The sequence below is a fragment of the Megascapheus bottae genome, chromosome 24 (genome assembly GCF_031878675.1).
Source record: "Megascapheus bottae isolate mThoBot1 chromosome 24, mThoBot2.hap1, whole genome shotgun sequence".
Taxonomy (NCBI): domain Eukaryota; kingdom Metazoa; phylum Chordata; class Mammalia; order Rodentia; family Geomyidae; genus Megascapheus; species Megascapheus bottae.
In genome coordinates this window covers 12,597,955-12,611,886 of record NC_143532.1, presented here as the reverse complement: position 1 = coordinate 12,611,886, position 13,932 = coordinate 12,597,955, and the positions used below count along the sequence as shown (strand labels likewise).

Here is a 13,932-nt window from a genome sequence, read left to right as displayed (position 1 = left end):
ATAGGCCTGGCTCTGGAGCCTCACCTTGAGTCTGGGGGATGGCTGTGAGTGGTGTGTGCCTGAAGCTGTCCATCTGAGTGGTGTAGATGATGCTGTCCTCAAAGAACATGCAGGAGCCATCACTGCCCACCACGGGGGGATGAGTCACTTTGAGGATGATTCCTGGGTTGTCTACTCCCCCGGCACTAGGCAAAGGCTGCTCAGGTACAGGCCTTTCTGTAAAGACAAGGGGAGGGAGCTCGCCTTAGGCTTAAGAGCTGAGGCTCAGAGGTCAAGCAGAGAGGGAACCTTTGGTGACAGACCAGTGCATATACCCCAGCTATATAGAGGCCTCCAGCTTCTCAGAAATAGCACTCCTTTCATCATTGTGAACTTTCCTCTTTATGATTGCAAGTACTGAATTTCCGAACTCAGGGACTCTAAAGATTGGTGAACTAAGATTAGTGTTGGGGCTGGTAAAAACTCAGTCGAAGCCTTCATCTCTACAAAACTCAAAAATGAGAACAACTTTTTGGGCCAGCCTTTCAGTTTTTTCCACTCTGGTACTCCAAAACTTGATAAACCAACTAAGGAGTCCAAGAAGAGCCTGAGTCATTAAAAAGGAGGGTAACAGCGCTGGAGAATTTGAGAGAGCAGAGGGAACAGCCTAGTTTGGCAGTTCTTAGCACACTCCTTACCAACCCCTCTCTGGCCCAGTTTCTATACATCTTCCTAGCTCCTGCACTTGTCCATCTGGTTCCCCTCAGCATCCCACATGCGATATCTGCTTTCACTGAGATTACTGTGTTTTATCCACTCAGCTCAGTAGGAGCCCTCCCTTGTATTTAGCCATACTTGAAACCTTGGCCCTCCCATTCCCCTGCCTCCTTCCACTGCTTAACCCCATTGGTCCAGCCTAGAATGCACTCATGCCTAACATATCACCTCATTCCTCTGTCCCTGAGAAAAACATTCTGGGGTTCATACCTGACCATATGCTTATTTTTGAAAATTCAGAGACTTTCTACCCTACTCAAGAGTTAGAACGTATTATCCTAACCTCAGCTAAAGCCACAAGACCTGGCCTGAGGGACTTGTCTTCAGCTTCGTATCTATTGCTTGTGCATCAGAAGTTGGGCTTCCAGCTAGATCAAGGACCTGTGCTTTCACAAACACCCTAGACTTTTCCTGTCTTCCTTGCTGACTCCCCAGCCTCTAGCTTCCCTGTGCACCTACTTTCTTGGGGTCTTTTTCACCTCATATGACCTTTAGTCATACCACGGTGCCAGTCATTTCTGTGTTTGCTGCAAGGCACAGAGCTGGCATCAGTAAGAAGGAACTATAGACTCTCTTTTGTCACTCACTCTATGACCCTAATTAGCCAAAGTGTTTTTCCTTCTCTGTTACCATTTAAATCTAGGTCAAAAATGGAATAGGAGGAATTAGGAGTTTGGCCTAGTGCTTGCCTAGCATGTACCAATTCAGTTCTTAGATTCAATTCCACAGTATCACATACATAGGAAAACCAGAAGTGGTGCTGTAGCTCAAGTGGTAGAGTACTAGCCTTAAGGAAAAAGCCCAAGGACACTGCCTAGTCCTTGAGTTCAGTCCCAGAACTGGCAAAAAAAAAAAGGAATAGGACTCACCTCTCTCCTTTGGCTTCTGCTTGCCCCAGTCCTTAAGGGTGACAGTTCTTTTTGTGGGGAAGTATGGCTTAAAGGTTGGTTCTGGGCCTTTGTCTTTTGCTCCAGCTCCAGCCCCTGTCTGTGGGCCTGGATCCTTGTCTGAGGCTATGGAATGGACTTTCCAGGTAGCTGAGGTGCTGGGCTGGGAAGCAGCCTCACTTCCTGAGGGGAGATGCAGGGCAGCTTCCTCCAAGTTGCTGCTCAAGGGGGCGGTCAGTGGCTGGAATTCCCACTGTTTGCAATTGACCATGTCCCACTCTCTCACCAGGGAGATGAGTTTTTGCATGGGGGTAACGGGAGGGTCTTTGCTTTCGGACTTCTGTGTGAGGTGAATGGTGGTGCTCTTCTTCTTGGGAGGACTCTCAGGGTGGGCCCCCCAGTGTCTGGGATTGGCACACAAGCCAGAGCAATGTGAATAGGTGCTAGGATTGCCCGCCCTCTTGGCATTTCGACACAGAGAGACCTGGACCGTCCGGGTATACTGCTCAGCCTCTTCCATCTGACTGGACCTGGCCAGGTTCCCCTTGCCTTTGTTCCATGGAGTCCTGTCATTGCAGCTTTTGAAGTCCACAGGCATACAGGCTGTGGTCTGAAGAGAAAGCAGTACAGTAACTCTGGGTTTGTTCTACATTGTCAGAGCCTCCCTAAGACGGAAAAGCTGGGCCTCCTATCCCTGATGTGGGTCATCAATTTCAGCTTTGCTCTGTCTGAGGGGAGGTGGTACCAGCCCAGAGATCTCTCTTCCTCTAATAAGAGATAATCAGTACCCCAGAGATAAGAGATAATCAGTACCCCAGGCTACCAGGGGCTTACAGATCCCTTGGCCTCCTAAAGGTTAAGAGACCAGTTCCTGCACTAGGAACACATGTAGCTTCTGTTTTTTCACCTCAATGGTGAAAGTGTTCAGGTCATGAACTCAAGCCCTAGGACTGGAAAAAAAAGGACAAAAGTTAAGGAAGAAAGAAAGAAAGATCCTCAGATTTTAGTGTCCTGAGTTGCTAGGATTATAGGCAGACACACACAACTGATGCACAGCTGACAGTTGTGTTGTTTGTTTGAAGGAAACCACTAACCAAATATGGCTGGGACTTACTTCTTTGACATCTCTACCTAACTCTACTAGCGATCCTGGCCCTTCTGTCACCACATGCAGTTTCCTGATGGGAAATGCTTCTTCATTTTCACATTCTTTCTCCTGCGTCCAGGACCTGTAGAGACCAAGAGGGGTTAGTTAGTGTGAAAGTTCTCATCTACCTACAAACTCCTTGGTTATGTCTACCCTTTAGTTTGGACTTAATGATGGTAGAAAAAAAAGAGAGCTCGCAAGTATTTTGCTTAAGTTGTTGGCCAAGCTCATTTCACCCCCACTGAGCCCCAAAGCTGGCAGGCAAGACTTAGTACTTCAAATTCTTAACATGAAATCCTGAGTGAAATTTTCTTACTTGTATGCCTCACATTGTATAAGAGCTTCTGAGAGGGAGGGAATGTGATATTCTTCCACCTCCTGGCAGAAAAGAGGCCATTCCCTGCAAACAAGAAGATGTCAGGCTGGACAATTGGGTGGAGTTGCCCCAAACAACAGTGCCTAGACTGGGGATAATAGAACCCCTTCCCTGAAGGTTGCAAATGGGGTTTCTTTGCTGCAGAAGAAGGGATGAGCCTAGGTGATTTCTTTGTATGCTTATCTTTCTTTGCTTACTTAAATTCAGATGGTAAAAACAGTTTTCCAAGTCTCAGGAAGTTGAGAATGTGTCGAAACATTTGACCATCTCCATGGATGAGCAGAGTCTGTCCATATGTAATCCAGTACACTCTCTGAGGATTGGACAGCAGTTCTGGATACTGAAGGGGATTAGATACCAGAATCAGTCCCAAGGGCTGAGTCTTTAACAAGGAGCAGATCAGTCATTTCTCACTTCATTGTACCTGACCTCTTCAGAGCAGAGAGGTTTTAGGACTTCCATATCTTGTTGGCCTCAGGTAGCCATAGTGAGAAGCAGAGCATCCAGAAAGAACCACAGCATTCTTGCTTCAACTTTTCCTGCTCCCTAGACACCCCTCTCACCCCGACACAAACATTTGGAAATCCTGCCCTACCTCTTTGGTCCAGGCTCCCTAGAAATGGCCTCCTCCCTACTCACACTCCTGAAGATGTTAATTTCATTTTTGTCTATGAGATAAGTAGTAGTGGTAGGGGAAAGCATTTGTTCTAAGCAAGGTACTAGAAGCTGAACCAGTAGCTCAGGCAGGGAAGTCAAAGTGAAAGTTGGGCCACTGGGGCCAGCAGTACCTTCAGCAGGGTCTGCAGAGTTGTTGCATACCAGTGGCTTCCAACATAAACCTTGACGATCTGTTGTGGGGAATACACAGTGATCTCTGCTGTCCACTCCTCATCTACAGGAAACATATGGCCAGAAGAGAAAACGAGTAAGGCAATAGTATTTGCATGGTAAGACTTCACATCTTCATCAATCCTATCAGGTTGCCTACTCTGAGAAATAGAAATTCCTGACATCAGCCTACTCTACTACTCACCATTTAGCTTTCTTGGGGGATAAGAGATGGGCTTAAAATGGCAACTTTGAGAGTTAGCTAGCAACACTGGGGTGAGCAAGTATGCCCTCTAAAAACCCAACCCCAAGGGCACTGCCTCTTTGTCCTACTTCCCTTGAGAAAGCTGGGTGGATGCTCCTGTCCACCTACATGGACAGCTAACTCTGGTTTCTGGCTGGCTGGGCTGTGGGTGCATAGCTTTTCATGTGGCCACCAGGTTGAAGCTAAGAGTTTTTCTTGTCTGTGCTATTGGATTGAGAGATGTCATAGAGACAGTCACTTCTATATAGTAACCACGCTTTTGGCATGCATGTCTCAGGGCTCTAAAATGGGAAGATGAACCCTCTCCAGCAGGTCACTATATTTAGAGCTCATGCTAATGGGGTCAGAATTGGGGCTTGAACTCTGGGGCCTGGGCACTGTCCCTGAGCTCTTCAGTTCACTGTCCCTGAGTTACTGCCCTACTCCTTGAGCTACAGTGCCGCTTCTGGTTTTCTGGTGTTAATTGGAGATAATAGTCTCATGGACTTTAGTGCTTGGGCTAGCTTTGAACTATGATCTTCAGAGCTCAGATTCCTAGCTAAGATTACAGGCATGAGCCACCGCATCCAGCTTCTAATGAGTTTTATGCTGTGGATATATAACCTGATTATGTGACCAAGAGGCAGAAAGTATAGGCAGTGAGCTCCAAGAAGATAGGAACACAGTCTGTGTTACACATTTCTTTTTTCTTCTTATTTTATTATTTTTTTTTGGCCAGTCCTGGAGCTTGAACTCAGTTTGAGCACTGTCCTTGGACTTTTTCTTCAAGGCTAGCACTCTGCCACTTGAGCCACAGCATCACTTCTGGCTTTTCTGTGTATATGGTACATAGGAATCGAACCCTGGTCTTTGTGCATGCTAGGCAAGCACTCTACCACTAGGCCAAACTCCCAGCTCTATGTTGCTCACTTCTATACCTCCAGTATCTCTATCTGTCCAGGTATATGGTAGGTACTCAGTAATGGCTGAGTGGTACTGAATCATACTACTATAAAGTTTAATCTTTACCTAGAAAATTTGTTAATAAAAGCTTATTATCTAGTGAAAATAATATTAATTTTGGACTCAAATTGAGACTCAGTTTGACAATTGTATAATTGGGGCAAGTTTTTTTTTTTCCCCTGAACCTCTGCTTCATCTGATACATGGAGATCTAGGGATCTTTCTGTCTCTCAGGCTGTGAGAGACAAATAACACTGCCTATTGGCTCTCAGGGTTGTGCTCAGCCTGTCTTGGGGGATTTGGGTCAGCCCTACGCTGGGCTGCAATCCTGTCTCTACACCCCGAGATGAACTGTGGACTTAGAAGTGAGGAGGGAGCACCTATATAAAATTCTCTCTTTAGGGAGAACCAATAGCTGTTGGTTTGACTTTCTCTCTCATCTATAGTTTCTGGTCCTGACCCACTTACTTTTCCTCTTTAGACCTCCAGCCCTCCCCTGATATTAGCTTAAACCCAGAAGTTTCCTCATTTACTGAACACATCCATGGGAGGTAAAGTCCTTGGTTCCAGATGAGTCTTCAGAGCCACTTTCATTGGCTCATAGGTGATATCTCTCTTGTCCAGGAAGGCACAGAGTTCATACACCTCAGAAATGGTCTCAGTCAGGGGTAGCCGGCAAGTTCCCAGCCAATTCCTGCCCAGAAGAAAGCCTATTATGAAGCACCTCAGTGCACTACCTCAAAAGGTCCCCAGCCTGTAAACGGTTTGTCTAGGATCCCATGCTACAATGCTGGCTCACACCTAGCACTAGTAGCCTCATTTCCCTGTTTTAGCCAGAAACATGGAGACACCTTGAAGGAAACTGAGCCTTGACAGAATCTGATCTTTAGGAGAAGAGCCTGACCTATTTCAGCAAAGTCCACTAAACTGACTCAAGTCTTCAGGCTCTGTCTCAAGCTCTGAAGCTAGGCCACAACCTTATGTCCTCATAACTTTATTCCCAAGACCTCTCAGCCATGGTGGGCAGCCTGTCATGGCCTTAAGAGATTATTAACATCTTGTGTTACCTGGTAAGACTGAGGTCTGAACACTCCCACACACACCCCTACACACCCAACCCTCCTCTCCAAAGGCATTTGAAGTTGCCTTCTGTGACATTACAAGGGTGGACATGTTTAGAAAGAGATAAACGATGGAATGGGTCTTAAAAGGGGCCCCAAATGCCAGAATTGGGTAAGACAGTGTTCAGGATCAGCTAATGTTTTCCACATGAGCCTAGGAAAAAAAAAACCCAATTTACTTTTAGCTTTGGTACTGGTGAATTTTGCAACTTTAGCAGGGTTATGCCATTGTTCAGAACCTCAGTTTTCTGTAGACCAGGATTTGAATCCATGCTGTGGCACTAATGTGGACATCCTGAGTTCACCTCTCAAGGGAAAGGCCAGACATACTCCTCCACAAGAAGCCTCTGCCTTACTTTTTAGCAGTTCACCTTGGAGATCTAGGTTGGAGAGAAGCTTTTCAGAGATCTACTTGGGATGGAGTTCCCAGCATGCTGAGAGTATGATAGTGACCAGATCACCTCAGATTTAGCATGAAGTAGAGGAGAACAAAATATGAGATAACCTGAAACCTTTGCACTTTGGGGACCCTGGTACCTTGGCTTCTGTGTCCTCAAAAACCTGAATTTGGTGGAAGGTAAAATAACGAGTGGATCCAAGGACACTTCCCCGCTGGATCATTAGAAAGGTTCCAGATTATTCCTAGGGAAGGACAAAGCCAAGTCTGATGGGACCAAGCTACTCCCTGAAGAAGGACTTACTTGACATGCTGGAAGAGGACTCCATTCCCTGTGATGTACAGTCTGCTTCCATCCAGCGTGCTCTCAATGCGGAGTTGTCCCAGCGCAGAGTCTGGGTACTTAACCAGCAGACCCAGTGCCATCATGTACAGTGGCTTCACAGATTCTAAGCCAGCTGTACGCCCTGCTTTTCCAGGGCTTGGGGAAGGGCAGGAGGTCCGAGAACAGCCACCTGTGTATGGAAGAAAGGGGTAACTTCTAGATCTCCATGATTATAGCCAAATTGGAGACTGTGGGTCTGAAACTCTCCTCTGCCCTCAAAAAGACTTAAGTGGCCTACACTAGTATGATTTGTCAAGTTTAGAAATAAAAATTCTTTGTTAGGAGGTAAGATAAGGTGGGGATTCATGAACTATTTCTGAATTTCAGAAATTTCAAAATAGCGGACCAAGCCTCTGAAGGAATCTCCAAGATTCCTTCCAAGATCAGCAACTGTGGGAGTCGCAGGCTTCACAGCCCAATTGCTGCTCCAGGAATGCACTATGTGTGGTTCTTTTCTTTTCTTTTCCCTTTTTGTTGTTGGTTGTGAGACTTGAACTCTGGGCGTGGGTGCTGTCCTTGAGTGCTTCAGCTCAAGGACACCACCCTACACCTTGAGCCAAGAGCACCACTTCTGGTTTTTTGATCATTATAGATAAGAGTCTCACAGACTTTAGTGCCTAGGCTGGCTTTGAGCCATGATCCTGAGATCTCAGCCTCTTGAGTAGCTAGGATTTCAGGCGTGAGCCACCAGCATCTAGCTCCAGTCCTGCATTTTGCTGGTTAATTGGAGACAAAGTCTCACAGACTTTTCTGCCAGGGTTGGCTTTGAACCAAGATCCTCTAGATCTCAACCTTCTTTCTGAGTAGCTAGGATTACAATCATGAGCCCCTAGTGCCTGGCTTATTATACTTCTTTATAAAAGGTCAACACCATGCTTTGGTTTGAGAAGAATCTGTATACATACTTCCATCCTCACATTGCTTATAGGGAGCAGGCACTAGTCTACCCATATTATCATGACCCATGTTCTCTGTGGATTGGAAGAGCTAGAGGAAGTTGAACTTGTGCTCTCTAAAGTAAGGCCCTGAGACAGACTCCTGAGAATGGCTGCAGGATGCCACTCCCTGCACATATGCCATGACTCCACTTTCCTGGGAGGAGGTTGGGCCTGATGGCAGGGCAATGCCTTATTCCCTTGGGACAAATGGCTGGTGATACGCAGGGCCAGACTTAACATCTGTGAGACCATTCATATACTTTTTACTTATTTATTATGTGTGTGTGTGTGTGTGTGTGTGAAGCTATTTGAGAAGGTCCTATACATTCTTAAAAGGCCAGCAGAGGAGCCCTGGGGTGGGGGAAGCTCCCCTCAAACAAAAACAGTAGCCTCCACAGAATATGTATAGAATTTAGGAAATGGAATAATGAAAGGCAAATCAAAATTAAGAGGTGAAGAGCCCCTGCGAAGAGGCAGAGCTCAGAGCACAAGGCCTGCCCTGGACAGGGTTCAGGAAATACCAAAAATAGGAATGGGAGATGAGGGAGGCAAGGGAATTTGGGGGGTGGGTGGGCTGAGGAATTGCTGTGATGGTCACCCAAATATTTACAGACTATCAAAGTAGGTGTTGAGGGTAAAGACTGGGACTTGTGGGTGGGTACCCAGGATTTCCACAGGTAGGGAAGAGGCCCCATCCAGGCAACTTGCCCTCAGGTCCGGCCTCCCTCCCCAAGGTATTATGGACCTGGTTTCCCATCCAGTCTCTGCTCTTAGACTAGATTTCCTTTGGCCTTTGCAGGGCAATCCCATCCCCCTTGGGGTGCTGAGCAGACAGAGAAGACTGAACTCATACAGTTTCAGGCCCATGGGGCTGTAGGAGAAGAGATGTTTGTTCTTGGATTTTCTGACTAAGCCCAGATTGGCCCAGAATGTCAAAGGGAGGCCAAAGATCCCCCAGGACATACCCATGTTCATTCGACACAGCCGTACTGCTTCTGTGAGCTCAGGGATTTCCAGAATTTCCACTTCTGCTTCTAACACATCTATGTTGGAGAAATTATCTGGTAGTAAGATCTTGTGTGAGCGGAGAAAATTCACTTGAAAGCAAAGGAAAGCAACAAGTGTTTACAAAGCTGTTTCTGACTTAACTATATGTCCAAGTTTTGACAGATTTTCAGTGCTATACCTTACCCTAATCTCTCCTTTCTTAAAAAAAATCTCTCCTTATTATGAAACAATTTCTAAACATACCTGATTAGATTTAGCTATCAGTCTGTGGTCTTCAAGGTAAAGAACCCAAACTTACTCTGTTTTCCTATGTCATGAATCTGGTTTGTGGGGTGGGGTGGGGGCATCCCCGGCTTGGCCTGAGTTGGTCCCAAGCCAGACCCTTCTTGGTGAACACACTGCTTTGAGACTTACCCTGAGAGTCTTGGAGAGTCTTGGCTGGGGGACCGATCATTCTAAAAGAGGGAGTTGTCTTGTTCCTTAGAGGGCAGGGACCCTGCTGAGTCTGGTACGGTAAGAGGCAATTGCAGTCTGACCCTGCCTGAACTTCTGTGTGGGTAGCCAAGACGGAGCCAATGCTAACATCCTCCCTCAATCAACTTGGAGATTCAGACCCACCTCACAGACAACTTACTAGATGCCTTTGACTCTGAATGGTTGCGGTTCCAGGCATTAGGGCTCCTGGAACAACTTGCCTATCTAGGCACAACAGCTGGGGTGAGAGAGGCCCTCTAGCAAAACTGGTCCTGGGGCTTCTGGGTGGTGGTGAGGCAGAATACACTCTTCTAGGAAGGGTAGGAGGTCTCATCCCTCCTTACGTCACCAGCTCAAGCCCATCATTTTACACAGCTCTAGGAAAACTGTCATTGCCCCTCTCCCCATTTTTTTTTGTACCCTGAGTGTAACTGAAGTGAGAGCAGGTGAGCTATCCTCTGAAACAACCCCATTTCCTCATTCTATAGAGACAAGAGGTGAGGTCTGGAGGCCAATTGGAGATGGAAATGCAGAACTAAAAAATAGAAGCTGAAGCCAGGAGTTTGGCCTAGTGGTAGAGTGTTTGCTTAGCATGCACGAAGACCTGTGTTTGATTCCTCAGTACCACATATATAGAAAAAGCTGCAAGTGGTGCTGTAGTTCAAGTGGTAGAGCTCTAGCCTTGAGAAAGCCCAAGGACAGTGCTCAGGTCCTGAGTTCAAGCCCCAGGACTGGCAAGAAGAAGAACAAGAAGGAGGAGGAGGAGGAGGAGGAGGAGGAGAAGGAGGAGGAGGAGGAGGAGGAAGAAGAGGAGGCGGAGGAGGAGGAGGAGGAGGCGGGGGGAATGACCTTGGATTCTGCCCTTCACACTTATAGCCCCTGACATCACCTCCAGACCACCAGGCCATTCCAAATGAAATAAAGGTTAAAATAGCTCCAAGCCAAGTGAGAATGGAATGCTGGAATCTGCTTGCTTCCTGGAAGACTGTCAGACTTCCACCTTCACCCAGCAAAGCTCTCAGGCCCTGAGCATCTAGCTGGGGCTCCATGGGGTAGGGGGTGGCTAAGGGTAGGTGGCCTTATCAGCACACCCTGGGCCCTGGACAGAGCAATCACCAATGAAGCGGAACTCGCTGCACTCGCACTCGATGAGGGCCACCGTCTCAGCCAGCCACAGCAGGTTGTCTTCAGTCACTAGACTTGGATACTTGGCTACCAGGTCCAAGGGCAGAAAGCAGTAGTGCACTTCCTCTTCTGTGTCTAACAGTGGTGTGTCCATGAGTCCCAAAGGGGCTTTATCATGCAGGCCTAGAAGAAATGTATTGGAAGCATCTGTGACCGCCTCCATGAAGCCAGGGTTCTCCTTGACCCAGGGGTTCCTGGAAAGATGACCCAGGGGTTCCTGTTACACACCTCCTCACATCCTTCTGAGAGCTTAAAGGTAGGAAGCTGAGCATTAAAACATATTTTTTCTTGACCAATAATGAAGAACAGGGGACATGTGATATTTTGGCTTATGTACCCCAGGTCACTTAATTCATTCTCCCCTCCCCCCCCTTTGCCAATCCTGGGCTTGAGCTCAGGGCCTGAGCCCTGTCCTTGGATACTTTTTGCTCAAGACTAGTGCACTGCCACTTGAGTTATAGCACTACTTCCAGCACTTTCTGTGTATGTGGTACCAAGGAATGGAACCCAGGGCTTCATGCCCACTAGACAAGCACTGTACCACTAGGCCACACTCTTGGCTGCTCCCTCCTTCCTCTTTCTCTTCCTCCTCCTTCTTTTGTGACAGTACTGGGGCATTGTCCCTTAGCTTTTCACTAGAGGCTAGCACTTTACCTTTTGAGTCACAACTTCACTTTTAGCTTTTTCCTGGTTAACTGGAATTAAAAGTTTCATGGACTTTTCTGCCTGGGAAAGATTTGAGCCACTATCCTCAGATCTGTCTCCTAAGTAGCTAGGATTACAGGCCTGAGCCACTGGTGGCTGGTGCATATTAATCTTTTATAATTGGCTCAAACCAATAAAATAGGTGGTTTTTATTCTGGAAGCTCCAAACTCAGTATTCTGGAAGAATGAATGCAAAGAATCTGGAAGACGGTTTTGACTTATCTAAGGGAAACCAGTGGGCAGAGGAATGAATGTGGAACAGGTACTTAATTCTAGTGGCCAAGCAGCCATGAAGAGGCAGGTACTGGAGAAACCACCTAGCACTAACTCAGAGATGAGGGTACTTTGAATGGAAGCCACTTCTGTTAGGGTGAGGAGAGTTGTGTGAGTTTGGGGCAGGGGGCAGCCCATCCTTGAGTCTACCTGTGAAAGCTGGGCTTTTTATCGGAAATTCCGAGGGTTTGCTGATACACTTCCATGTTCTCCAATAGTTCAGAGATGCTCTCTCAGCCACAGGAATGTCTGCAGGCCGCACTCGGAGGTGGTGCTTCCCTTCCTTCAGATTATCCAGAGTCTAGTAAAATAAAAACAGTGCTCCTTTACAATCAGAACCTGCCAACTATCTACCAATTCTAGAGTGGGTACTAGGAAAAACAGGAAGTAACTCACATCAGTAAAAGATTGCAAACTAAACTGATCATACAAAAAATGAAAACTTTAGGGCTATAAAAGGGCATGCTAATTTTTTTACAGTGTAATAACTTCTGATTTTTAAGGCCTTTGTACTTGCTACATAAGTCACTCTAAGAGGTCTCCCACATTGAGAGCATCATGGCTTCAAGGAACATACAGCCAGGGGTGGGTGAGGCTGGTATGGAGAACCCCAAGTAGGCAGGGCTGAAGCTTAGAGCAGAGTAATTGAAAGATCTTCCTGCTATTCTCACCCAGGGACTTGTTCTTTCTCCCGTCCTGCAGATTATTATGACATCTAGCTAATTGTTTCTGATCCTGTCTTAGGAAAAAAAAACCACATTATTTTCCTTAAAAATTTTTAGAAATAACAGGACAAATAGTCTTTTTTTTCCTCCTCCTTTCTGCTCAAATGGTCCTTTAAAAGATCCCTATAGCCAATTTCATCCCCTAAGAGCCTTTTAAGGACAGAAAGACTCAGATTCAATGATAATAAATAATAAAATAATAATAAAAGAACCTGCCTCTAATTGATAGCTACACAGATTAGAAGTCCTAGTGAGATGCTTCTTGGAAATCCTCAGTGGTGAGAAGCGCCCCCTAGTGGCCATATCTATGAACTGCTCCCTTATAATCAGTCGGCAAAAGGAGGAGAAACAAGAATGGGACAATCTCCCCTGCTTTGGGGTAACTAAAAGACTTGAGGGAGAACTGGAAATGACCAGATCATGGGGAGTATTTTCCTGGGATATTGTATATTAAGGGAGATTGCCACTCATTCATTTGAGAAACATATATTGTGCATTGAAGATCTCTTCTTGAAATCAAGCAGATATCAGCTAAGAGGAAAAGAAAGACATTAAAGCCAACAATTTGCATATGCTGAGATAATATCTAAAACTAGTTGATTTTTTTAGTTTGAACCAAGGCCAGTCATGGAGCTTGAACTCAGGGCTGGGATGGTGTCCCTGAGCTATTTTGCTCAAAGGCTAGTGCTCTGCCACTTTGAACCACTTCCCCACTTCTGGTTTTTAAGTGGTTGATTGGAGATAAGAGTCTTACAGACTGTCCTATCTGGGCGGGCTTTGAACCAAGATCTTTATATCTCTCAGCCTCCTGAGTAGCTAAGATTACAGGTATGACCCACCAGTACCCTGCTAGTTATAAAATGTCCTGCTCTCCAGCAGCCCTGGGACTCATTCCATGTTAGTAGAAAAGGACTTCAGCTTTCTGGTCCCTTGACTTGATACTACATACAGCCCTGTCCAACTGTGAGCTCTCCTTAGGAGGGAGATTGGGCTGAGACAGTCTCTGGGTGAGTGAGTAGTTGACCTTGGGTGAAGAGGTATCACAGTGAAGCTCCAGGAAAGTGATGCAAAATGTTGGAAGGAAAGTGGATGGCAGTCATAACACTGAGAAAGATACAGAGTCTCCAAGATCCTCAGCAAAGCCAGTAACAGGATGATAGTAACAGAGCTCAGAGGGCTATGATGCCAGCCACTGTAACTTAGGACTAAAGAGAAGACTTCAAGAGAGAGAGGGACTGGGAGAAAGGAAAGACAGGGAGAGAGGATGGAAGGAAGAAAGGGCTCAGCTTAAGCCTAACTAGTAGTGGATAGAAAAACAAGTGTGCAGTACAGAAAGGATACTGAAATTAGGAAAGTCCTAAAAGAAAGCAAAGAATCCCAAGTCTGGCCCAAGGTAACTGCTTAGGGTTCCGAGAAACTGAACTTGTCACTTACTTCACCAATAATTCCAAACCCAAACTCAGTCTCAGTGGGGAAAACACTGGTGCCCTGAACAACTCTAAATTGGCCACAGGAGAGGG

The 13,932-nt window shown here is 46.3% G+C and overlaps 1 protein-coding gene across 1 annotated transcript in view; it reads right to left on the bottom strand.

Moving 5' to 3' along the window:
- The window catches only part of Kctd19 (potassium channel tetramerization domain containing 19), a 28,850-nt gene that overhangs the window by 2,492 nt on the left and 12,426 nt on the right, over positions 1-13,932 (bottom strand). The window contains exons 3-13 of the mRNA XM_090357455.1: positions 11,838-11,988; positions 10,641-10,832; positions 9,008-9,139; positions 7,024-7,234; positions 5,735-5,895; positions 3,955-4,058; positions 3,364-3,506; positions 3,107-3,190; positions 2,758-2,872; positions 1,626-2,253; positions 25-216 (exon numbers count right to left, since the gene is read on the bottom strand). Of these exons, the coding sequence (XP_090213581.1) occupies positions 25-216; positions 1,626-2,253; positions 2,758-2,872; positions 3,107-3,190; positions 3,364-3,506; positions 3,955-4,058; positions 5,735-5,895; positions 7,024-7,234; positions 9,008-9,139; positions 10,641-10,832; positions 11,838-11,988 (2,113 nt within the window). The remainder of the gene's footprint in view (positions 1-24; positions 217-1,625; positions 2,254-2,757; positions 2,873-3,106; positions 3,191-3,363; positions 3,507-3,954; positions 4,059-5,734; positions 5,896-7,023; positions 7,235-9,007; positions 9,140-10,640; positions 10,833-11,837; positions 11,989-13,932) is intronic.